Source organism: Lepisosteus platostomus, chromosome 7, assembly GCF_059453375.1.
Source record: "Lepisosteus platostomus isolate fLepPlt1 chromosome 7, fLepPlt1.hap1, whole genome shotgun sequence".
Classification (NCBI taxonomy): domain Eukaryota; kingdom Metazoa; phylum Chordata; class Actinopteri; order Semionotiformes; family Lepisosteidae; genus Lepisosteus; species Lepisosteus platostomus.
The window spans coordinates 35,899,301-35,926,529 of NC_142617.1; the positions used below are offsets into that span (position 1 = coordinate 35,899,301).

At 36.9% G+C, this 27,229-nt stretch overlaps 2 protein-coding genes across 3 annotated transcripts; one reads left to right on the forward strand and one right to left on the reverse strand.

Annotated features, from left to right (window-relative positions):
* The first annotated feature begins 3,431 nt into the window (after window positions 1-3,431).
* On the forward strand, window positions 3,432-16,778 carry pnpla1 (patatin-like phospholipase domain containing 1). The gene is made up of 9 exons (XM_088640033.1): window positions 3,432-3,980; window positions 5,142-5,374; window positions 7,181-7,246; window positions 8,156-8,365; window positions 10,663-10,723; window positions 13,218-13,463; window positions 14,564-14,678; window positions 15,003-15,125; window positions 15,957-16,778. The coding sequence occupies exons 1-9, from the start codon at window positions 3,776-3,778 to the stop codon at window positions 16,357-16,359; spliced, it is 1,662 nt and encodes a 553-aa protein (XP_088496159.1). The 5' UTR covers window positions 3,432-3,775; the 3' UTR covers window positions 16,360-16,778.
* Window positions 16,779-17,917: 1,139 nt separating this feature from the next.
* LOC148658627 (uncharacterized) lies at window positions 17,918-27,101 on the reverse strand. Of its 2 annotated transcripts, none has more exons than XM_088640035.1 (6): window positions 26,943-27,101; window positions 23,918-24,597; window positions 23,355-23,495; window positions 22,257-22,321; window positions 20,570-20,836; window positions 17,918-19,484 (listed from the first exon to the last, which is right to left on the reverse strand). In XM_088640035.1, exons 2-6 carry the CDS (start codon window positions 24,585-24,587, stop codon window positions 19,446-19,448), a joined length of 1,182 nt encoding a protein of 393 aa, XP_088496161.1. In that variant the 5' UTR covers window positions 24,588-24,597; window positions 26,943-27,101; the 3' UTR covers window positions 17,918-19,445. The 2 variants fall into 2 exon arrangements, with proteins under 2 accessions (XP_088496161.1, XP_088496162.1); XM_088640036.1 differs by lacking the exon at window positions 26,943-27,101 and adding an exon at window positions 25,995-26,218.
* Window positions 27,102-27,229: the final 128 nt, after the last annotated feature.

Genomic DNA, 27,229 nt, shown 5'->3' on the forward strand with positions numbered 1-27,229 from the left:
ATGTGTGCATTAAAGGAAAATCGGCTGTTGGAAGCATTTGATTTTCACTTAGCAACAATAGACATACTCTTAACTCTTCTCCTTAAAATAATGTGGGATGCAGTGATTTTAAACCAGCTTTAAAAAATAAAAACATGGAATAGCTGCAAGTGACATAATCTAAGGGTCTTGGAAAAGTCAAAATATGAAAAGTGTACAAGGCAAGATTAAAAGTATCTGGTCCACCATTAAGTGTATTGAACAGCTTGACTTAAGGTGTGTTGATTTTTTGTGGGATACATTTGACTATGCATTTTGTATGGTTAATTGTCAAAATGAGTTGCTGCAGGTTATAACAATCTAAAATGGAACAAGAGTAGAAAACTAAATTGGACAACTGTAAATTTCCAGATTCAACTATTTCTTCTGGTTAGATTATGCTGAATATGATATTAAAGTGAGGAGATTCTTATTGATAAGAGATTATAATGTATTTGTCCAATTACCCTTTTATGCAATTAATTACACCAAATTGCCATAGGAGAAATTGTCTGGTTAATCGGCCTAACCAGAATTCCTGAATTGATTGGTGTGTGGTTTTGTTCTAGTGTAATAAACATTTGCCCATTTTCAAAAATAGCCTTAAACTTAAATCTTATTGTGTGCATCTCTATTTTCTTACTACAGGGATTTCCTGACTAACACCATTGGTGCATTCTAGATAAGTCTCCTGTAGAGTGAAGTCGTTAGACATTTCCCATAAAAAGCAATGTAAAATAGGGAGCATGTATTCTAGCCCCAACTCAAAAGAATCTTAAATTTTACTGCTATTATTATGACTCCATTTTACTTCATGCTTTCATGTTTTGTTTATGTATACTTTGTTTTAATGTCATTTATGGAGAAAAATAATGACAAAACTAAGTTGAAATTTGGGCATGTCAGCTGAGAGAGGGGGCACATGGTATCAGTTGTGTTACCAATGATTCTGCTTAATTTAAGATGGTAGCATTGACAGTATTGTTTGGTCATTGTTCTAAAAGGGCTTGCTCACAATTACATTGTGCTCTAAATCAGAGGTTATTAATTCTGGCTCTGGGGACCCCTGTGTCTGCAGGTTTTTGTTCCAACTGGGCCATTAATCACCGGTGCTAATTAATGCTGGTATCTGCTAGCTAGTTTAGACTTTTTTTTCCTGTTTAGTCCTTGGTTTTAGAACTTCCTTAAAGAACATTATTTCAGCACATATATATTTATTTCCTCTACCTGGTCCTCTATTTCTGACTAAACAGCTCTTAATAGTTCTATGAAAGGACACAAGTGGGAATGATACTAATACAGGCAGCTCTCGCAGTGAATCTGTGCCTAAATCCAATTAGCTATATTTCACCCAGCACACTTCAATGATAACAGTCACAAAACTCGCTAACGCAGGATTCAAAGCACTTCCGCATTGCATTCAAGATTTTGAGAGCTGAAAGCAAACTGCAAAATAAGCTTGCAGTAGAAAACTGAAATAACTTATACTGTGATAAAAAACGTGGATGGAGCAAAAAGCAGAAGAGGAATCCAGGAATAAGATTGAAAAAACACAGCTGAATAATTGATCATGTTGTTATGATCACCAATACCAGTACGTTTCATTTTCTGGCCCTTACCACTTCTTACATTGTTACAGGTTGCCCTTTCCAGAGCATAATGTGATTGTTCAAAAATTGTTCAACTGAGCATGTATACTGGGGATTAGGAGTTTTTCCAAAAATCATCCATCCATTTTCTGATTGCTTCTTCCACTATGGGATGATGTGGGAGCCGAAATTCAAAAATCAAGTTTAATAAAATTTGTGTTGGTTAAAACATTGCTAACTGATGAATACCTGTACTAGTGTTTGAATGAAAATTGGTATATTAAAGCCCTATCAAATGTTAAGATTTTTCTGTTAGTGAAACTTTAAGCTTTAAAACATACCAATAAAATGGGTCATTTCAAACGATTGTTACATTTAAGAAATGGCCTTGCCAAGCTTTGCCATTGTTAAGATTTATAAAGCTGTGATTTTGGTGTGTTTTATTTGGTTATTGGTTATTTTGCTAGTAGTGATCTTGTTTTAAGATCCCAAACAACATTGCAAGTAATGCAGTTCTAAAGCTTTAAAACTGTATTTGTTTTGGATTGCTACAGAATACAGTAAATACAAAACAGCAACAAAATAGGAAAAAAAAGTTTTGTCATGAAGTGCAATACTTCTTGAGAAACTGTATTATGACTGCTTACTTTTAAATGCAGTTCTTCGGAAATTATTCCACAGTTCCAGATGCAGACATGTGACACATTAATGCTGTTTTTCTCCCCCACAAAAAAGGTTTACCCTACTTTCCCTATCCAATCCGTTACTCTGGAGGAGACTTTGAAGACAGATGCTGTTTGTTCATCAGTTATGAATTAAAGGAAATAAAATTAAATTGATTGGTCCTGCTACAAAGTGCATCTCCTCCTACCAAATTGATTTTTACAGACTCTTAGATTTAGCACACACAAAAAAAACGTATTCTGGAAAACTCAACGGGGCTAATGAAATATACTGTACATCACAAACCTTTTTAAGGGTGTTCTGTTAACTCTTTAGAATTTGTACAAAGGGAGTTATTATTTTACGGATACGTCTGTTTTTACTCAAATGAAGGCATCTTATAGGAGTTGAAAGACAATACATTAAAATTTAGACTTCTGATGGAATACATGCAATAGGCTTTTAAAAATATGGTTTCATAATACTATTACTATATTTTTTACAAGCGTATACAGTACCTTAGCCCTAGCATGCTGGTCTGAGCTCTTATTGTGTCAGGAGAGACTCCGAGCTAAGTTAAAGAGAGTAAAAGTAACATTGATTTAAATTCAGGAGGTGTCATTTCAGTTCAAATGGGAGAAGTAAGCAAAGCCAATTCTAAATTCTCCTTTTTCTTCCATATTCGAGTTTTCGTATACAGCCTGACGAATCACAGTCGATCAAAATGCGTAGGAGGAATAATGAGGGAGAAAAAAAAAGATTGAATTATTGTTCTTTTTCGTGAAATATTAAAAAAACATTAGAACATTAAAACCCATTTCGCCATTTGTATAATAAGTATCTGTACTAGGGAATATTAGTAGCGTTGCCAGGTTTTTCTCTTGAGTCATTGCAGTTTGTTACTAGCGTAGGTAAAACAACAACATAAAATAGTACAAGCTGCCACTAGATCGGCAGTGCGGCTAATTGGGTTTAGCGTGTGTATAGCATTATACAATATCACAGGAAGACTGCTGTCATTTTTTCCCCTTAATCACAATGTTAATGACCGTAAAGGCAGCCAGTTTAAAAGGAGATCTTGACCGGCATATCAGATAGTTATTCTGGTGACTTCGTAGCATGCACATGAAAGAACAGCCTTTTAATGTTTCAGATAGAAGCTGGGGGATATTTCTTTTTATATGCAGCACCATAGTGATTTTTTTAAAATATATTTCTATTGATGTATTATAGGAAATGTGTTAAACGCAACACCAGTCATTCAACTAATTGTCCTTTCATTTAGAAAAGAAAATAATGCAAAACAAACATGCTGACAATCTCATTACTAAAGACTTTTTTTCTTTAAACGGAGAGTTAATAAACGGCCAGGTTAGGTATTCTTTTTAATGGCGGCCTAATGGTGTAGAAAAGAATAAAACTTCCAGTAATTAACCAACCGTAAACAGGAGGACGTTTTTTTTTAAATCCTGAGCAGTCAAGAGAGTTTGAAAGTGTCACCACCGATGTCTGGGAATGGCAGTGTACAATCTGGGATTCCGCCCTTCTCCATCTCTTTCTCCGGCTCTGGGTTCCTGGCGGTTTACCAGCTTGGTGCTGCCCAGTGTCTGTTTGACCTGGCCCCTGGGGTTATACACGCAGCGCCCAAGGTGTTCGGCGCGTCCGCGGGGTCGCTCGCTGCAGCAGCCGTTGTCTGCGGAGCAAATATGGGTAAGTAAAAACAGACAGCTTTCATCTCTTCTTTGGAGCATCTGCAATTTCTTTATTTCCCCACATTTCTGCCTTTCCATCACTTTGGTAAAGGTTTATCTTGGTCTCAACCAGCCATAAACCTTGTTTCTTGGCTCATGTTTGTATTTTTATCAGTAAATTCCAGTCTGTTTTTTTTCTTTATTGTTGCTTGTGAGAGGTTCCTATGCTGTGGTGTAGAACTTGTAATTGTAGAATTTTAGTCTTCTAGGAACTGCGGCTTTGATACCTTCACTCCTGTGAGGTTTTTGACGATTTCACCGACTGTTGTTTTAAATTCAATTCAAGCTTTATTATTCTATTGGGGAAATTTGTTTGTTTTAATGTTTACTTTGACAATCTTGATCATTTTTCTGTCGTCAGCTGAGGAGGATTTTCCTGTTTGATTAGTAATTATACCTGTCGTTTCTTTTTACTTCAATATATTCCAATATCGATTATTTCCATGTGCTCAGTTTCTGTGTTGTGGTCCTCAGTGAGTTGTTCTGTTCTCTTAGTTTCAAAATTGCCTGCCTTTTTTTAAACAGAAATAGCTTTGGTTTTCATTTTGGCTTTCAACTATAAACTTCAAAAACTGAAGGCAAAGCAAGATAGGTTGATAGGATTTCATAAGTACCCAATTACTTAACAACAGACACCTGACCAACAAGAGACACCTGTTATTCAGCTGTCTTAAAGCATTTGCTCCTTCAAAATAAAGATCAACACGCAGTTTAATTAGGTGGAATTGAATTGACTTTATTTTAGACATTAAAATAAAATGTCTAGGAATTCTATTCTCTGTCAGTTAATAGTGCAAATTCCACTTTGTATTTCACTGTTCCAGTGCTTTTGGAAGTCATTTTAATTTCTGTAAATGCAAAAAATACCATCATAGGGTTTTCTCTGTTTCAGTTCTAATTGAAGTTAAATATAATATTACAATAACAATTTATTTTAAAAACGTTTCTGCAAATTATCAGTATTGTATTTGTTAATTTCTTTTTTGATGAAGCTGACATAAAAGCAATTTATTGTGTAATTTAGTACAGAGAGATGTTAATATTCTCCATAATATCTGCACTCCACTCTGTGCTCCAGTGGTTCTGCTTTCAGTTTGTGACCACGTCTTCTCTGGTACAGAGTGCATGCGTGATGAAATGCTTGCTACAGCCCGGGCGAGCAGGAAGCACCTGCTGGGTCCCCTGCACCCTTCCTTCAATGTCTTCAAGCTGCTGGAGTGCTGCCTGCACCGGAGTCTGCCAGACAATGCCCACGAACTGGCCACTGGGCGCCTCTACATCTCCATGACCCGCCTGATGGATGGAGAGAACATCCTGATGTCAGACTTCATGTCAAAAGAAGAGCTTGTTCAGGTGAACACTGTCCACTGGTTTCAGTGGTATTAGAAAAGAGGACAGTTCATTATTTAATATACAGCCTTTTAAGAGGGATGCCTAGGATCAATATAGATTGATGTCTGCTTTGTTAATTGAGCCTCATTTTCTTCCCTTTCTTTAAATAAATGCTGAAATGTTTCAAAGATACATTTGTTTACCTGTAGGAGTAACAGCATTAGGGAAGTCAACATCTCAGACATCTGTGGCACATTTAACAGTTCTATGCCAAGTGCAACTGGCAGCCTCCTTTCACCAGTGAATGTCTGTATGATGTGTTTGTACAAACCACAGTGCTTTAAACAGGGCAGTCCAGTCCTGGTCTTGGAGGGCTGGTACGATGTGTGCTCTTTACAATCAGAGCCTAAAGAGCTGGAAGAAGCAGTTAAATGAGTTTGATTGCAGTTATAATGACATGGTTTAGGTCATTAGGAAATGAGTAAGACACCAGTACAGGACATGCCTGGCACCTGGAATCACTTTGTCATGCTGACCAGCTTCTAGTGTATTTATCTTAATACTTTTACATTGTTTCTCTATTTTACTACACTTAAGAATCCTTCTCAGGCTTTTGATCATTTTATGAGATTTTCATTTGTTTGTTTTTGGGATCCAGACAGAATTTGAACATGTTTTTGCCTTTCTCTCTTATCGTCATCTGATTTGAAAGCCCCTCCTAAATCCACATAAAACCTCCAACTCCTTCAGTAGAGCTAAGCTCTTCCTTGCTATTATGATTGACTTCAGAGAGAGAAAATCTCACACATGAAAATCCCAGTTAACAGTCACAGGTGGGCCACATTGCTGTGTGAGTTCAAAAGAACAGCTCAGTGAGAGGAGCTGTATGATTTACAATCAAATGTAGAAGGACTGTTTTTCCAATCAAAAGAGAAGGACTGTTTTTTGAGTAATAAGAGTTAATGCTTAATGCTATAAATTGCATTTCATGCAATTTTTCAAATAGAGAGTATATCATTATTGGAATGCTCAAAACAAAATGGTTAGAAGTTAAATGTCCAATTACATTTCTCTTTTTTAATCCCGAAGGTATGTCAGGAAATAGTTACAATAAAGCGTGGATATACTGTACCATATGGTATTTTTTAATAATAACTGTTCACTAATGGTGCTATCACCCCTGTTATCCTCACTTGGTCTTGATTGTATTAAAATGCAGACATTCCTTCTAGCAAGCGCTCTGCCTTGTCTACCATTTAGTTTCAGCTGTTATTATTCCATGACATTAGTTAAAATCTCCTCAGTTCTGGAGTTGGTATTAGAATGATGTGGACTGTAGCTTACTTTTAACTCTTTGAAGGTTTGTTATACTTGACCCATATAGATTTTAAAACCCTTCACTCATCTAGGTTTCTGTGCCTGAAAACACCTTCACATTGCAGAATTTCCAACTCGAATGTTTCCATACTACCTGTATATGGAAATTGTGAACATCCCACCTTTGCGTCCCACCTTACCAGAAAAGACCCGTGATCGAAGCAAAGGCTTATAATTCATATCAGAGCCATGTCTTTGCCGTCTCTGACAAGGATTTTGAAGGTTTCATTGACTTGCTAATCAACATCAAATCAGTAACTATAATGCATTCATGCATTTTATTCTTATGAATATCGCAGAGTGAAATTATAGTACAAAATGATAGGTTTGAGAGAGGACTTAATATTTAATAATATTCTAATAATATTTTTCTCCTACTAGAAAGTACTCCCGACTAGTAAGCACTGTAAGAAAATATTTCTCCCTTAAGTGTTACGTCTTCACTTGCAGGCACTGTTATGCAGCTGCTTTGTTCCTTTCTACTGTGGGCTGAAGCCCCCGAGTTTCCGCGGAGAGGTGAGATTCAGAATTCCTCGTCTTGCTGTGCTTTGTCCATCCTCGACTCCATCACTCCAGTTTACTGTAGATGTAATCCATCAGGTCTGTGCAGATGGCCTTGACCATTGAACGGTTTCTATTGACCTTCTTATGCACATCACGTTCTTACCCATGTGTTGCATGAATTGAATAGCTATTCGCCTTTACTGACAGGATTCCTGAAATTCCAATTGCTCTACTATAGCTGCAACTAAAATTTGCATTGAAGTAGTAGTTTGTGATTTCAGACTGCTTGGTGAATAATTTATATAGCTAAATACAGTATACAGGCTTGGGGTGGTGACAGTAAAATCTAAAACAAAATCTTTGCTGTTATTAAAATGTATTTCAAAATTAGATTTAACATTATGACGTGAGAAGGAAAATTTCAGTTTTAAACTTCCTATTTTAGTGGCAGTTCTGACTTCTGAGAGAGCCTAACCTGGATTCAGGCTCAAGTCCATAGGACTGCACCTCTGAAATGTTATTTACTACAGGCCATCTCAAACAGTCAACACATAGTCAAGGCTCAAGGCTGACAACATTAGGGGATGTATGATTTCCCAAATCCCAGATATTTTTTCTTATTGTGGGTTTTGTAATAATAACAGTCTTTGGCTTCAATTTTAGTAGAATAAATTGATAATAGAATACAGTGAACATTTATTACAAACATTGTGAAATATCCATTATGTCTATCATAAACAGTGTAACATTAGCCTGTTTACATTTAGACATACTTTACTGTTAAACTAAAGAATGAATGGACTAAACTACTGTTGTTCTACTAGTCTATAAATATTTTCAATAGTATTCTCTAGAATATCAGATAATTGTTTTTAGGTGAAGCTGACATTCAAACTTTTTTATTTGTGATTTTGGGCATAGCATTACATTGATGGAGGCTTCACTAACATCCAGCCCATCCAGGACTCCAGCCTCACCCTAACAGTGTCTCCTTTTGCTGGTGAGGTGGACATCTGCCCCTGCGACCAGCCCCCCAGCTTCTACCATGTGCACGTGAACAGTTTTAACTTCCAGCTCACACTGCAAAACTTTTTCCGAATGATGGACGCGCTCTTCCCCCCTACCAGCGTGGTAAGATCCTCTCATGAAAACTGATAATGCATGTCTGTAGCCTCCAAATGTATGAAACAGCAAAGTCAAAACTGTTGTTTTTGTTTTACATGATCATGAGATTTGAATCATTTCACTAATCTGAATGAAAGTACAATACAAAATATATTTTACTTTTGGATTTTTACATGCATATACAGTATTTGTTCATATTAAAGCAAAACATACTTTATCAACTGAGTGATTTGAAGAGACCATGAATACTGGGCTACATTTCCTTTAAGTACATTTCAGTATTGGTATTTGGTTGCATAATTGTTAAGGATGTCTATGTCTTCCTGAGCTCACCAAACTTTATGTGTGATCATCTGAGATGCTTTGCCAAGCCGTCAGGGACTGCCGTGAGTGAGACAGGTCATGATATCTTGGAAGTACAAAAATGAGGAGTGTTTTGGGTGTTTTGTGAGCAGATGAAAGTGATAAAAAGGTAGCCACCCTGAGTCCATTTTCAAACAGATGTGGAAAGCTTTTTACATTGAAACCATTGTTCCTTTGGTCAGAAATATTAATTAGGTCCATTTTAACATTGTTTAAGAGACTTTGTTGATAGGTTATAAGGTCACTGCTTCAGATGCAATTGGCTACAGTAGATTGTCCATTCATTCACCATGTTAAAAGAAACTGGCTGACTGAGCGCAGATCAAGGATGCAGAAACAAAGGGAAATTTGAAATCATTCAGGACAGAAAAAATAGACTATCTGTTATACAGAGAGTCAAGGAAGTCTGCAACGAATCCCTTTCCCATGCTATTGAAGCTGACATTTTGGGTTCCTTCAGGAAATGAATTGATGGGATTCTTGTTTAAGCTAACAGCAGCCAAACATGCAAGTTTGCAAAATGATTTCCTCTGATTTGTAATTTACACTTGGAACTGTAAAAATACATTTATAAGATACTGGAAAAGCAAAACATATAAAAATAAGTTTCAGTTGTCTCAGTGACAAACCTACTCTCCATAAATATTTCTGGACTGTTACACTGCTTCCCCATATGTTGTCTCTTTTAAATATGAAACATGTTTATTTAGACAGATAATTATGCAAATTCATTAATTGTGTACATATAGTAGATATTAACATTACAGTTTTTTAACCTGTTTTAATCTCAGAGTTGCTTTTAAGTAAAGCGATAGAAATTTGCCTAAGCTGTTCATTCTATAAGCAGCCATTTAATATTAGCTATCAGTAATATGTGCAATCAGACTTAATGACAGATGACCAGCCTTTTACCTTTTGCTACAGATGTCTTTTACTACAGAAATGTTAGATGGTGAGTTTTATAATCCCAAACAGATGTTTGTTGCTGGGTTAAGTATTGGGGTTATTATTTTAAGCATATTCACTCTAGCCATTTTAGCAAACTGCCTCGCAATTAATCTGTACTCAGGATGGAAAACATACAGTTGGTTCACTGCGGCGGACCAGCCCTTTATTTCTTATAGCCTCAATGTATAAAACAGGGCTTCAGACCCTTGCTAGCAACAACAAAACACTGACCCTTCCCACATTAATGAACATTTGTCTATTTGTGGTCCTAATCTCACATGAAGGAATGCATTTGACTTAACTGCCTTTACTGCATTGTCAGAAATTGCTTTACGTAAGTGGAGGCATTTAGTAACATTGTGCTGAAGTGCACGGTTAATAATGCATAAGTGGTAAGGTATAGCTTTTAGTGAGTTCTGTTACCTAAGCTAGAGAGCAAAGCCCAACAATGATGTTTTACATGAAGGAGAGGTTACATGTATCTATCAGATTTGAATGGATTTGTGTGCTTCTTGCTGCTGTGAAGTGAGACTGATTTACTGTATATGCTGCTCGGCTCCTCAGAATATAAGTAGTCTGAATTGCTTTGTGAATAACAGACCTTAGAGAGATAGATAATGAGAAGCATTAAAATGTAACAATAGGCTACAAATAAGCCCATATAGGTTTTCTGTATACAGTACAGTATATCTATGAAATAGTATGAATGACATTTATGCATTTTAACTCTATAACATACAAAAGATACAGTATCTGTAATGTGTTGTCCACACTGTTGCAAATATATGACTATTGAAGCCAAACTGTGCATAACTGGGAAGAATGAACTTAAATAAACAATCTGTTTCATTAACAAAAACATTACTTATTACTTGCACATAATAAATCAGTGAATCTGGTTTTCAATGCCATACCCTTTTTTCAATGTGTGTACCTATATGTATATACTGTACTATATGTACTGGTATATATTTTTTTCTTCTCATTTTTAGGCACTAAAAAAGGCATATTACCATGGATACCAGGATGCTGTATTCTTTCTGCAAGCAAATGGTAAACAACATGTTAGATCCAAATGATCTGTCTTATCCTAAGGTTTCATTGCAGGTCTTCTTTAGACCAGCACTCTATAACTACCATATGAAAATTGAGAAAAGGGCAATTACTGTATATGCCTCAATTCATACATCCGCCGTACAGTAATTCGTTTTTTAAATCATTAGAACCCTTTTTAGCAGTCTTTGACAGTTGTGTGAAGGAAAGGAGAGAGAAGAAAGCTCCATTTGTTCTAGAATCCTTAGAACTTATTGTTCTAGAATGTATTGGTAAAAGTTCACACAAGCAGGGCACAGGCAGAAATATCTGAGAACACTAGTATCTGTGCCAGCAGCTATATCACCCTGCAGCTCTCAACTGGCTACCCACTGAAGCTAAGCAGGGTTGAGCCTGGTCAGAACCTGGATGTGAGAACTCCTGGGAAGTTATGGTTGCTGCTGGAAGTGGTGTAAGTGGAACCAGTGGGGGGAACCCACCCTGTGGTCTTTGTGGGTCCTAAAACCCCAGTATAGTGGCTGTACTGTGTACTGTAGAGGGTACCGTCTTTTGGATGAAACGTTAAACCAAGGTCCTGACTCTTAGTGGTCAAAGATCCCAGAGCATTTCTAGATAAGAGTAGGAAGTTATCCCGGTGTCTGGGCCAAGTTTCTCCCCTTGGCCTACAAATTGTCCCCATGTATGATTGGCTGGAACTTGCCCTGCAGTGGACTGGTGCTCTGTCCAGGGTGTGCCCTGCCTTGCGCTCGTTGCTTGCCAGTTAGGCTCCGGCTTCAACACCGTATGGTATAAAGCAGTTTGGCAAATGACATGACATGGCACTGGTGTCTGCCAGTTTGCTATATACTGCAAAATCGATAGTATTAAAATCATTATAGACCTAGGACAAATTGAGTTACGTTTGATCTTTTTTTTGTACATTACATATTTCAGCAATATCAGAAACTATTCAAATATTATTATCTGAAGTTAATATAATTTGAAAATATTCAACTTTTTTTTTACAAACACAGGGATCATAACCTAATTGTAGGATCATAATTGTGCTTATTCTGTATTACTGTTTCAATTGTGTATTCACCAATAATTGAAAATCTTTCCATATTTTCAATACATTTATCACAAACCAACACAGATGAACATATTCAGATATATAAACATGATACATTTAAAATTTCTTATTGTTGCCATCAATGTAGAATTTGTTTGAATGTAGTATTTTTTATGAGGGTTTGTCCTATATTTAATGATAAGCAAGTTTAAATGATTGATGGTCACTAAGGACTTTACAGATCAGAGTTGTCAGTACTGTGTATGGTGAAAACAGATTTTTGAGCTGTTTTAATTTTAAAATACATTTCCTTTGTGTACTGGTGTTCTGCAATGTGTACAAATGTTTAGAAGTAAGAAAAAATCATTTTTGAACAACAGGTTAACAATAGAAAAAAATAATTATATACAAGGATTATATTTGGTGTATCCTACATTGAGTGTACAATAAAACTAGAATATTAATGTTTAACTATGATACACCAGTAGCTCCTACAGTAGCTGTTTTGTAAGGATAATACAGAAAAAACATACTATTTGCTAGTATTATTTAGAATTAAAAAAGTGATAGAATCTGCCCTACCTAAAGTGACAGTTGACCAGAGATGGGAACCTTTCCAATTAAAAATGACTGAACCTGGGAACATGGCCCATGATTCTGACTGTCACATGCATTCACACCTCTTCTAAAAACAAAGTCACTGCTGGCATATTCCAAAATATGCATGAGCACGCCCCTTTAGAGTCAGGTGACCTCTGGTTTAAACTGGAGGTCGACACAAGGTTACCTACTCCTTTCTTTGAGCTTATTCCAGTGACAAGGACACTTCAGAGATGCAGGCAAGTTACTGTAGACTTCATTCATTTACTATGAAATTATTAATTGTATTTGACAAGAAGAGAAATCTGCTTTGATTTGTTTTGGATGCATACTGTAAATGCTGTTGCCAATTTCTTTCTTGCTTTCTTGCTTCACTATCACCCTTTCGCAAGACTTTATCACAGTACATTCCTAGGAAAACTTTAATGCATCATTTTCTTGGCTTAAATTTACAGTAAAACCATCTGCAGCATAAATTTCCATACTTGTTTTATCTTTTATTTATCTTTTGCACTTTTCAAAAATCTTGTTTTCTGTTGGCAACATCAGAAGTTAATTTTACACTGTGAAACATTTTTCATTCTTATAAAGAAATAAGGGCTAAAGCTTTTATATGTGCAATGTTGACTGTCACATGTTATTGTACTGTATGACTGTTATCATTACCCCCAAAGTACCACATACAGTATAAGGACTAAATGACAAATGTAAGGTTTAATGCATACAAAACATTACATTTTTTAATCAAATTTCTTCATTTTTATGTACCTTGAGACTTTAAAGCCTTCACTTCCATACTTATGCCAGAAAAAAAATGCCACCTCATATTGTACATATTCATAGATCTGATGGGAAATCGGCTCCCTCAGGCGAGTGGCTCCCTGTCTCTGGACAGCCTGTGCTCTGGTAGTGTGAGGGATCACCTGGGAGGTCTGGAGGAGACAGAGCAGGAAGAAGCGGGTACGCCATCATGCCTGGAAGGAAGCTCTGATACACAAGAATACCGGGATGCCCTGGAGGACTGGAGCTGGAATCTGAGCTCAATGGAACAAGCGGTGTACTGCAGCCTGCCTGCATGGCTGCAAGGAGGTGTGCTTTATTTTTTGGATCTAATTAATTTGTATTTATTGAGACCTGTTTTAATGTTCCTATCTTGTAGCCTGATTTTATGAGATCTTAGAGGCTAAGCAAAGTTGGGTCAGGTAGGTACTGGGGTGGGAGAAAATCAATTTGTCTCTGCACGTGGTGTTTCTGGTCTGGTAGGTGGTGCTATTCCTGCTCTTCACCATGAAACATCCATCCATTCTGCAATCACTTTATCTAGTAAAGGGTTGGAGGAGGTGTGAACCAGAACCTAACCCAGCAAGCAATGCATATACCTACATGATCACGTGGAGAAAATACAAATCCCACACAGATAGCACCCCAGGAATGAATACCCAGGGCCCCGGTGCTGTTAGGCAGCAGTGTTAACCAATGCGGTTTAGAGTCGAGTCAGGGAGAATATACAAACTCCACACAGATGGCACCCCAGGTCCAGAATTGAACACGGGGCCCCAGCACTGCAAGACAGCATTGCTTACCACTGCACCACTGTTCCAACTGCATCCTAACAAGATGTCCATCCAAATTGACCATGGATGGCGTCTTGGTTAAATTTTGTTTTGGGCTTGCAGAATGTGTTCTTCCTGATATTCCCCTGTAATTATTTGACATAGGAGTTTCTGTCATGCGTTAGGGCTGCTGGCACATACAAGTAAATCCTGCAGCGTATTACCCGAGTGGGTGCTGCTCTTCAGTGTTAGGATCCTGTATCCATGTATAAAGCACTTCTGGATCATTTGGGTATTGTTATATACTGTATTTGCATGTGTTGTGTTATTTGGTGAGATTAGTAAAGTTATCCAAATACCCGATCATTTTGACTAACTGTGTAAACAGATTTATCCATGCATTATCAGAAAGATACCCCTCCTTGTAAGACAAGGAGCCCGAACTGGAAACGGAAGGCCCAAGGAGGTACTGAGATCATGGCTGCTCCATTTTGGATCGGAAATTTTATTTTGAATTATAGTCATCCACTGCAGCTGAAATTCTGCTTTTTAATTTTCTTATTTTTGTCAGTGTGTTTGATTAACGATCAGTAACAGGGGCTTTACATGGTAACACTGGTTCTGAATGTGTTCCAGCATTGTTGTGCAACCTGAGGGGCTTTCAGAACAGCTCTGTCTCTGCGCGCTTGATCTCCTATCTTCTTCTTCCCTACACACTTCCTGCTGTCATGTTCTTCTTCTTTAGTCACAGGTAAGGAATCTAGTTATTTTTACATCCTTGTACAATACGAATCATCCAAATGGACAGCAGCACCTAAACAATATTAAATGGGAAAACCACCTTTTGTCTACTTTGTGTGCAAATCAGTATGTACTCTGACTTGAGTGACAAACACACCTAGAAAAGGACAGTTTGCAAGCAGAGAGCAGTTGAATCAGGATAATTAGACAAGTTAACTGCAATATGGAGTGTATCTGTCTTCCTGTTCATGTTTAAGTAGTACTGCCGAAGGCCTTGTTAGAATCTGTGAGTCACTGGAGATTCCTATATGTTCCTTGTGTTTTCTCTAACTAGATTGCTAATCAAGTTGAAAGATCTTCCAGAGGAAGCATTTTGGCTGTGGGAGGATATGAAGCAGATAGCGTATTTCCTCAAAAATATTTTAGTCCGAAGCCTTCAGAAGAACTTGGCAGACAGGTAAGACCTAGAACACCAACGAGAGCTCTAAAGAAAAAGGATCATTATAAATAAGTGGCCTTTGGACCTTGAATTATTCTTAAAGTCTACCAATACAAAACTAAAGCACTTGGTAGGATGGATATTATGATGCTTTCAAAAAATGTTATTCCATAAGTACAATGTGCCTCCCTTGAACAATGCACAGCCGACTGCATTAAATTATTTTAATTTTTTAATTAAATTTTTAATTTTAATTTTAAGCAAAAACAAAGCAAATGACAGATTAAACAAAACAATATTGTTTAGAAAAATAAACTGAAAATGAAAATTAGTTTCCAAAACTAAAATATTGCAGGTGATTGTGCTCAAATCTACCTTCCTTGCTTTAATCACTAAATATTTATTCAAGCATCTCTTGCGCACGTTTAGAGCTCATCCAGATTTACTAGATGACAACAAGAAATTATTTACATAGGTTGCTTCATCAAGTTACCTATGTGATATTTGTAATGCACATTTCTCTTAACTTTCATGTAATACACTGTAATTACGAACATTAAATTTCATTTACACTTTTTGTATAGCATGTTATATGCAGGTTTATGATGTTTGCTGCCTGTTTCAAGTCATTACAGTCAATGGCACGATTATTAATGTGAACGAGGAAGAATGTTTAGTCTTGGGTCACTCTTTCACTACTTCTTATTGTCTAAACTTTATACAGATTACATCTAAACCCATTACACTAGATGCCTCTGGCTTTTAGTCTTGCAGCTTGCCGAATAATGGTCATTTACCAATATACCAGTCCAGTAGTATTCATACTTGTCTGTATTGTGTTGTTTGCAGATTTACAGCTGGATCTGACTTTTCTTCTGGGGTGGATCTCCTGACAAAGCCAGAAAGAAACCGCATTCCCCCTGACCTCCATCAGCAATCAGCACTGCATCTTCGGCTCTCCACTTCTAGTAGCTCCTTCATGGACAACACTGATGAGCAGTCTGATGTATACCACGATTCACTTGAGTTTACCTTCCTGCTCAATCTGCAGTTAGCATTGGAGGGGCAGCCCAGCCAGGGAGCTCTAAAGGAAAGCAAAGACAACCTACCCTTGGAGTTTGAAGCCAGTCTAGAAGAAGTGCCAAGTTCCCCAAGCATCTGCTGTGAGAAAGACCAAGTGAATCCATCCCAAGAGCCTGGGGTTGAGGTTAATGGATTGCTGCCCCCTCTACACTCGACCTGCTCATCTTAAAACTCTGGGAGCCCTGGGATGCCAGGGGCACCAGCTTCTTGAGCTCCAGGAAGACCACAGAAAATATTCAGTCTACATCTGCCCATCAGAAAACGAACATAATTAAAACACTGTTCCCAATTCTCAGTAAAATCAGATAAGTGAGAATTAGGGTACGCTCATCAGGTAAGTCTTGTGCACAGCACAGGCCACATGACCCTTGGGGACAGAGCAGAGTCACGTGGCCCCTGGGAGGATGTTGCAGAGGTCAAACAACTTCTTTTACATGTCTCAGCAGAGGTCATGGGAGCTTTGGGGATGTTGTCGAGGTCTCACAACCTCAGAGAAGCATCGCAGCAGAGGTCATGCAAAATCAAATCTTTCCAACTGTATCTGAATCTCTATAAAGCGTCATTCACTGAAATAAATATTTCCTGGAATGTCTCTGTATTTAATTACTGACTTGATAGTGAAAGTTAGGACGCGCACATCAGTCAACCTACCCTTGGAGTTTGAAGCCAGTCTAGAAGAAGTGCCAAGTTTCCCAAGCATCCACTGTGAGAAAGACAAAGTGAATCCATCCCAAGAGCCTGGAGTTGAGGTTAATGTATTGCTGCCCCCTCTACACTCGACCTGCTCATCTTAAAACTCTGTGAGCCCTGGGATGCCATGGGCACGAGCTTCTTGAGCTCCAGGAAGACCACAAAATTTTCAGTCTACATCTGCCCAGCAGAAAATGAAGATAATCTAAATAAAACGCTGTTCCTAATTCTCAAAATCAAAATCAGATCTGTGACTTTAGAGGTCATGCAAAATCAAAACTCTTCAACTATATCTGAATCTTTGTATAGCGTGATTCACTTAAGTATTTCTTGTATTTTATTATTGACTTTAGAATCAGTAAAAATTTAGAGTACACTCATCACCTAAATCTAGTATGCAGTACAGCCCACATGACCCCTGAGAAGACATTGCAGAGGTCAGACAACTTATTTTACGTCTCACCAGTGATCACGCGAGCTTTGGGAACGTACCCGAAGTCTCACAACCTCAGAGAAGCATCGCAGCAGAGGTCATGCAAAATCAAATCTTTCCAACTGTATCTGAATCTGTAAAGCATCACTCACCGGAGTATTTCCTGGAGTGTCTCTGTATTTAATTACTGACTTTAAAACGATAGTGAAAAAATACACACATAAATCAAGTCTGAGTGATAGACTGAAGAAGTGGTAGATTGATTGTTAAAAGAAAAGAGTGTTGTAAATGATATGGAAATCATACTTTTGGTAGGGAACCCTGATGCAACTTTATTCTTCAAACCCCCAATAATTTGTTTTAAAGAATAACTGAAATCTTACTGTGCATTTGATGCCTTAACAAATTTGTTGAACCTTAGGAGTCATGCAGCTCCAATATTGGTGCATGTGCTACATGCCAGTTACAGTGTAAAAGTTATTATTTTTATTTGTTTAGATATATTGGCTCAGCTTTCCCAATTTTTATTTCCTTTTTAACACATTAAGAAGTATCTGGCATTTATATTATACCAAGCAAATGATATACAAACACACTAGTTCAATTAAAATCACTTAATCATATTGTTTATTTTACACAATGGAGGTAGTCATTTGTATGATAGAACATTATACATAATATCCGAACATACTTTAATCCAAAAAGCATGTACCTGTATGTCCAAGAACTAGAAATCATAATGTGTACATGATCAGTTAATTTATTTTTAAATGAAAAATAAAAACAGATTAAAAAAATAAAACCATAAAAGCTAATGTTTAGATATTGATTCCACCAACAAGCTAGACCTGTACAAAAAATAGATTTTAAAGAGGTTCAGTTCACATAGTGCAGGGTAAACTTTAAAAACAGTTCCTACAAAAATACATTTAATTTTCACATTTCTTTCCTTCTGGCACAGTTTGGAAGTCATTACTTAAAGCCTATGAAATTACATTAACACAAGTCAAAAGCATGAAAGATCCTGTGATTCTATTGCATGTTCTCAAGGACAACAACTTTTTTGTTGATCATTTGACAAAACAGTAAGATAACTGTGACCATTTCCTGGTATTTGGTACTTTTAGAAAAAAAACTCAATCTTTTACATAAGTGATGTATATGTTGTGCCTTGGTTTTTGGTATTGGATTTCCAGCATACGGAGTACATGTGATATATGGTCAGAATATAAATAAACAATGTTTGGCCTTTACCAACAGGCACATGTCAAAGCAGTGTTAGAAGTCCGACCCGCCCGTTACTGTTCTATGCACAACTCTCCGTTGGGCCCCTGAGCAAGGCCCTTAACCCCAACTGCTCCAGGGGCGCCGTATTAATGGCTAACCCTGCGCTCTGACCCCAAGCTTCTCTCCCTGTCTGTGTGTCTCATGGAGAGCAAGCTGGGAAGACAAATTCCTAATGCAAGAAATTGTATATGGCTAATAAAGTGATCTCTCTCTCTCTCACTCTAGGCGAAAATTGCCTCTGGAGGTCTGTGATACATGGGAGTACTAAAAGGATAAAACAATTGAGGTTAAATACCAAGGGTGTCCATTTTTTTCAGTGAACAACTTCAATATCTAATGTATACACCATGCACCAATATAATCAACATTACAAGAGCTTTCATCATTTTCTGGGAAATAATTAAGTGAAAAGTGTCATTCCACAGTTTGGCAAGTGTACATACAGTAGTAATGGATCCTGATGACACGCACGTCAAACCAGAGCATCCTTCACAGGGCTAGACAACATTACTTTTTAAAAGTAATCCAATACTGTTACAAGTTACTTGTGTGCCTTTTAAAATTCAGCAAAAAAAAAATGCAGGTGATTTCTTTAAAAACAATGTAATGTTAATTTACATAGTATCTATGTAAACATAGCACAGATCACTGATAATTTTTTAAATCGTTGTTCATTAACATGAAGGTCTATTTTTTTTCTTGCCAGCCATTGTGAATGATCATGAGGTTTTTTTGGTTGAAAAAACTAGTGCAGATGTACAGTAGTTGATTAAACAGTCATGTCAGAGTGTTGAGAATATATTCCATGCAACTGAACTTCAGTCCACAACTGAATGTTCTCTCTCTCAGTCGGGACTGGCAAGATTTTCTGCTATGACAGTGTCCTGAAGAGCAAAAAAAAAAGAACAATAAATACAAACAGCTTCCCACAAAATATGAATGAAAAATAAAAGGTATGCATACATGCTTACCAAACAAGAGTTCTAATATTAATAACGTTTTACAAATGACAAAAAAGATTTTATTTGGAAACCACTGTCCATTATATTGTTTCTCTAAAAAAGACATTTAAATAAAGAAGCCCAAAGACCCTTGAAATTATTAAACTCAATTTGAAAATAACTGTTAGCATATAGGTTACAATAAAAATTTTGATGTCTGTTGTATAGGTCCCAGTCAGGTACATATTTTAGAAACAATTTAATTTGGATAAAGTTATTTGCAAAAGTATCTCACTCTTTCAGCGGTTCTCTATTTTGCTGAACTAAAACAGATGCATACACTTTTTTTAAAAGCTGCAGAGAAAAACATGAAACAGGCTAAAGGAAACTGTACAAGAAACACTAAAACCTGTCATATACTGTACCCAGTTTTTACTATCTACTTTGTCTCAATCTAGTTATTTCTTTATTATTTGTATCCTCTCCTATTTTCTGTGACGTTTTGTTTGTCTTTCTGTTTAAACCATCGTTCACTAAAGTGCAAAAAGATGGAAACAAAAACAAGCTAAGGATGATAAGAATATTTTGAGATCCTGCATAACTAATATACTTCACCAAAAGCTATGGATGATAAGAATAATTAGAGATTCTGCAGAACCAATATACTTCCCCAAAAGCCTTTCATAAAAGTTTATGAAGAGACACGGCCATCAAACTTTATCATGCTCCTAGACACACACTGAGATTTTTAAACCTTTTCAATCTGGAACAAAAGCTAATTCTAATATCCTGAGGTGTAACTATAAACTATTCTGAGAACACAGTTAAACTAAATTCTTAAACTTCAGTAGCTTTATGAGGAGAAAGGAAAAAGAAATGGCTTTTCAAAAAAATGTGAGCCTATTTTGAAAGTTAACATAGCATTAAGCAGCAGGAAATCAAAACAAGACACACAGGACACAAGGTGCATGATTAACAAGTACAAAAGAAAATCCGATGTATAGAAATTTGGCTTCTGCCCTCCTTACCACATTCCCACTGTTTTGGTACTGGGTGAAGCGGTCCTGTAGGTACTGGTTGCCAAAGCCCATGACACAGCTCACTGTGTGGTTGCAGATCCCAGCTACCTTTGCAGTAAAGTCCAGAGCGAAAGCAAATTTCACCAGCTCCAGCGGGGGATTGCCCTGGGGCCGCCGGCTGGGAGTCTCCGTCTCCACATACTGGTCAGCTAGCTCCCGGAAGGAGCTGTAGTTCATTCTCTGGAAGAAGTTGCTCATCGTCACATTCTCCTTGAGCTACAAAAAACAACAGTTACCGGCATTGCACAAAAAGTAATTCGTTTTCTAATGATATAAATGGGGACATTGTTGTATTAGTGCACAAAGCAGAGCCGTTACAATACACAAGCAAAAGTTATCAAATCTTAAAAAGGTAGCAATCATATCTCAACATACAGTTTGGAGGGGTTTTACAACTAGCATCAGCAAAAAAGCATACCTAACTTTATACTTTTAAGTTTTTATTTGTGTGTATATAATTTAATTTAAATTTTACAGCATGAAGTTTAAATGCAGTTACATCTTTACACCCAAATTGTTTTGCTATGTAGTGTTTAGGTCTGTTTATGCATCAATGTCTTCAACATCAGGTGTTAGATGCCCATTTCATTTATTCAAGTGTTACCAGTTAATCACTGGTTCCTGTTCACCTCAACACAAATTTTACTATTCAGAAATCTTTAGGGTCTTTGGTTTTCTGTTGTTCTAATACTGACCATACAGTAATACTGACCATACAGTAATATAGGAAGGGTTTCTTCCGGAGCGAAAATGTTTCTGCCGAAGGAAAATTATTTCAAATAATAATTTACATTGTTTAAGAGAACAGGGTTGAAGGAGAGGTATTTAGTGTAGCATTTACAGTATATGCTGTATATTGAATTATATAAATTTAAATAACAATACTTATATTTTTGTTTGCTACTGGCTACATTAAAATGTAAGACCTTTAAATCCTGCTGTTTTGTATATCCTTACACTCTAAATTATTTCAGGAGAGTTGGAAAAGCACTAAGGACTACATTTTCATTGTTTTTAAAATACTTATCAAAAACTTGTTTTCTTCACTTTCAAGATTGTGAATTATAGTGTGTTGTCGGATTTCCATGTTTAGATATTTTTTTACCTGTCCAAACTGATTTCTGTTTTTTATTTTTTAACAAAACCTCAAAAAGGTGTGGATTTTGGGCTCTCCCTGGAAATTATATTTATCTGCTTCTTGAACTGTGCATTCCATTTTTGTTATGTGCTATCCCCATATTAAAAGTATTACATACTGTGGGAGTGAAGGTAAGTTGTTTGTGTTCTTTGCTCTCTTTCAACCATTCTGTTCTCAACTGTAAATGTTTTCAAATTGCTGGTCACCTGTTCTTTTAACCAGAGCTTTTAGTATTCCAGTCATTTTGGTACAAACTCACACATAACAAATACCTCATCTCAATAGTTACTACAATGTTCAATATTGTCCTTTGTTTCTGCACTACAGATAAGAGCTCTTGTACATTTGCAAATACCACATTGTAAAACTTGCCGAACAGCTTTGGCAGGTCTATCAAAATCAGCTGGAGACGTGTAAACCCCATTACCTCTGTCACATTTCTTTTTTTTTTTTTACTTTTTAGCTCTTGCTCTTCTGTTATCAATGAAAACTACGCACCTTCTCATCGATAAGATCTCCTTCCGACTGAAGAATACTGACAATCTTTTTAATGAGTTCTTCATCTGGAAGTACAAATGAAAATAAAATGAATGCAAAGCACTACTTTTCCTAGCAGCAGTGGTCTTGTTGGATTTACAAAATATGACACTTTTACTAGATTTTATTTATATTCTTGTTTTATTATTGACATATTTACTTTTGATCTCCCCTCAGAATACACAGTCTTTCTCCTGGAATAAAATAGACTAGAAGTGTATTTTTAAAGTAGTTCACTTAGGAAGCTGTGTCAGCATGCATAGGCTGCAAAGGAACAAGTAAGAGGTTTATTCCATGCTAAAAAGAAAAGAAAGAAAACACAACATTTCAGCTGTAGAGCCTTCTTTGGGTGTGAGGAACCTTCTTCTCACACCCGAAGAAGGCTCCACAGCCGAAACGTTGTGTATTTTTAAAGGTCTTGCAGACACTATAAAACATACTCTTATACATTTAAAATTTAAATGTATACATTTAACAAACTTAAATTTATTAAATTTGTTTGCAGTTCGTATAGAAATTACTTGTGAAAGATATGCCTTTCAATTCCAGTCTTTTTATCCATTCCTCCATTTTCTAACCTCTTCCTGGAAAGGATGTTAGATTAAGTCTGCAGGTCTTAATCAACACAAAGCTTGGCTTATATGCAAACACAATGATACTGATTTGAATAGTTATATGCCCACATTTGTTTCTACTTTACTGACTTTTGTACACAGTAACACAAGGTCTAGTGAACTGGAGAAGTCTAAAACTGTACTGTATATCTGTTGGATCAAAATCAAATAAAGGAATTGTTTATTATTAGGAGATTAAAAAGATTGTCAGTACATACAAAAAATGACTATATCCAAGTCAGATCATATATATATACACAGTATATAACAGAAAGCTTTAGTTGGAAGATGACTGTTGTCTTAATGGACTAGGGTTCCTACTGTAAGCGAAGATGTTCAACAAAAAGTATAACAAATTCATTCCACTTACAACAAGTGATTGATTTTCAAATCTAAGGCAAGGATTATACAATATAAAAACAGAGGAAAACAGTAATGTACTTGCCTTTATCTGCTACCTTACTGCTTTTCTTGGTAGTGCTAGTTATTGGTTCATCAGGGATGTCCTTCACCTCCTTCACTATCCGAACCATTTCTTCAGACAGCTTTTCATAGTACAACTGTCTGGGTCCTGCATATGAAACAGCTAGAAATAAAAAAACAAACATACAATCAGGACAATAATTAAGAGTTCATCTCATGACTTTATATGCAAGCACTCCAAATTAGATATTTGTGTAAAAAAAAAAAGATGATACAGCCCTTCAGAAAAAAAAGAGACAAAAATGGAATAACTTTTGAATCATTCAGAATTTCTCTTCTTTTTTAACTAGAAAAAAGAAACCTACTTTTTGCGGATATTAGCTGTACCACATTAAAAATAAAGCACACTGATGTTTCAGTGACAAAAGAAACAACACAATGGGAAACTTGTGTTAGATGTACAGAGTGAAAAATGTATGCTCTAAGACAAGTTCAAGGACTTTTTACCCCCTTAGAAGTGAATTCATTAGAATGACCAAGATCACAGAAAGAGATAATAAAATGTCATGCACATACAGTACAGACCTTCTGGTTTGTGCACTGTTGTACGGAGAGCGAGGAAAGATGGTTTCTTAGGGGTTTTGGGAATCCCTTCATCAGCTACACGACTCCGGAAGGAAAATGTCTTCTTCAGGGTGCTCTTTCTCCTGCCGCGTTGCGAAGCAGAGGTCTGGCCACTGCGGGATCTGGAAATGGGCAGACAAGTAACTGGAGAAGAGGGGCTCTCCGGTGGCATGCTGGCATCCAACCTTTCCTCTGAATTTGGCTCTTTTTCCTCTTTCTCTTCATTTCCCTTCCTTGAGAATAAACTAATAACACTCTTTAGGAAGGAGGTTTTCTTCCCCTTCTTGGTGGCCTTCTTGTGCTTCTTTATCAGCTCTGTTGAGCTCTCTTGCGGGGCTGCAGGACTCTCAGACTGTGCTGGCTCAGATGCCATCTTTGGGTCCTGCTTATCCGGAGGTCCCAAATCCACTGAAGTATCACTAGATGCTCTTCGTACTCTACCATTTCCCCCCATTGTCGTTTCCCACCGGCGAACTCTGTTCTTGAGCTTGTCCAGAGTTCCCTCATTCAGACTCAAGCTACGCCTCACATACACCTCCAGAACTCTCTGTGCATCTTTTTGACCCAGCGAGAGCACCTGGGGGTTCACAGAATGGCCGTTCATCGTTGCTCTGGTCATAGTGTGCTGCATTCTGGTGCCCCTACAAGAAAAGCATGAGATACAGTATGAACCCACAACAATAGGAAACAGATGGCACCAAATATGGTGCAGTTTTTTCCCATTAAAAGATTATATAAGTAAAGAAATTGTAGCCAAATTGTAAGTTCTTCAACTAACATTGCTATTATATTAAAATCAATATTTCTATTATGTATACACCTCCGCCTCCGAAGATAATTTCTTTCTTTGATTTTCTAGAGTTAAGCAAAATCATCTTTGTGTACAAAAGAACCATGTTGCACACAATGAGAAAAAGGTGGCATGATCATTAGTTTTCTCAGAGCTCCAGAGTCCTGGTTGCAAAGCTAGGTTGGAATACGTAAATATGAGCATTCCTGCTCATATTTGTGTTGGTTATAACAATCAGTTTTATACACTGTCACCAACTTACCAGGTTCCTGAAAGACTGGTTTCTAGATGCCTTTTTAGTTTGTTTGTATCACCTTTAATGGTAGAATCAACACTATTACCAACTGACTAGGGACAGTACCATCCATGGATTTTTTTAATGCTTTAAATACTTGGAGAGAAAAGGTAGGTTTAACCTGCTTGGTTAATGGGTAGCCTCCTGGCCACAGGACAAGGAGACTCAAACCCCATTTAAGGGGTAGCTGCAAGGTAAAGGTGGGGCGGAAGAGGGATACTTGAGATGAATGCAGAGACTTTTTTATGCAGAGAGTTCAGTTCATGTACAGTAACTACTGTAGTTTGGTGGTGATGGTGATTAGGTGTGTTTATTGTCTATTGGCATGTTTTATTTGAATTAAGCGATTCATGTCTCTTTTAAACATTGTATTTCCAGACTATTAGTGCAAAATAACCCAGCACATTACACGAGGTTCATGAATACAATGGACTGAGGAACAAAAAAAACCCCCACCAGAATATAATTAATAGTCATAAAACAGATGAAGAAATCTTTACTAAAATACCTTCAGCAACGGCAACATTTTGTTTTGCCTGTTTTTTACAACTGTCCCTAGCAGATTCTTTATCTTAAATCTCCACTGAAACCACCATGTTGCACGTAATTATAGGTTAACTCTTGAGGATCTAACAGTGTATCTAGGGTAAAAGAAAAATTTAACCTGTCCACGTCGAAACAAACTGCAAAGTAAAGTACACTAACCGCGACTGGATAGAAACAGAATGGAGAACACAATTTTAAGGAGACCTTCAGCTTAATTTTAAAGTCATTATCCCTAAACACAGGGGAACGTTTTAAATTGCAATCAGAGCTCAACGTCTGTATTTCAGTTTTTAGAAGAAGCAAGTCAAATAATTTTGCAGGTCTTGACAAATTATAAGTAATTGTCACAAATATGTATTCGCATATCTGCAGGCAAAACAGGAAACGGCAGCTCTGTTGCTACTTACAGATTTCGGGATCGCTTCCAACTTTCAGGTAAAAACTTGACATGATGTGGTACTGTTATTTAGAAAATACGCCCTGAGAACCTTCGAATCCTTTCGAGTTTTTCTTGGAAAAATGTATTCTTAAGGGAGTCATGGACTACAGAGGGTAATTAAAAATGTGAAACTTGCAAGCACACAAACTCTTCCGTATTAACATACAGTATGTATAAGAACGTCTTCCGACATAAGCAACAGGATGTTCCACCCTTTTACCGCTTAGTTCCTTTTAATTCTGAGACCGAAAGCTTACTTATGTCTTAACGGCCAAGAAGCGTTGACTGAGTTTGAAAGCATTATACTGTACTGTATATGAAACTTGGACATATTTGCTCTAACATAACTTCTGAATACAGATAATATAAACTACATTCATTTAGTTAAAAATTAGTGGAACTTGTTAATTATCAGACTCACCAGACCCACATAAATTGCATGGATGATATTAGTGCAGCACAGCACTGCACAGCTACACTTCAAATACCAGCAAGCTATTATTTCAACATTCATACAAATATACAAAAAATAACATCAGCAAACACAGACCCAGCCAAACGGTCTTTGACTGAATTCACTGATCAACTGTATATAAGAAAGAAAATAATATTTGCATTTGTATGTAACTAATCGCAATATATTTTCATATATAGAAGTATAACACTTCCCCCACAACAAATACAAGTAGTGGTAATATATTATGTAATTACTACCTGTTTTTGAGTTATTTTAATTAAATATAAAGCGAATTACTAACACATCAAAAAGCTTCAATAGGATTCCGGACACATTATAGAAGAAAAGAAAAAATCCTTATTACCATCTAAAAGTACCAAACCTGAGACAAAATAATTAAAACGCTGGAAGAGACACCAAATTCCCTCATTAAGTCATATGTACAAACACCAAGCTTACCTGTGCTTTTATTAGTGAAAACCCTTGGATTTTCGTTGTTTTTGCCAATGGTGTCGGTTTGGGATCTTCTCTCAATCTAGACTATCCCAGCTCCAGTAATGATCAACGTGTTGTTTATGCGCTTCAGAAAGACATACCTGTAGGAAAAACAACAAGAGGAGGCAGGGCGCACAAAGGCAGGCCAATCACAAGGAGAACCATAGAAACTACGACGTCACCAGGTGTTGCGCACGTACGGAGGTATACATTTAAGGTAAAAAGCGTCACGGGGACTTTTGCGGTGTTTG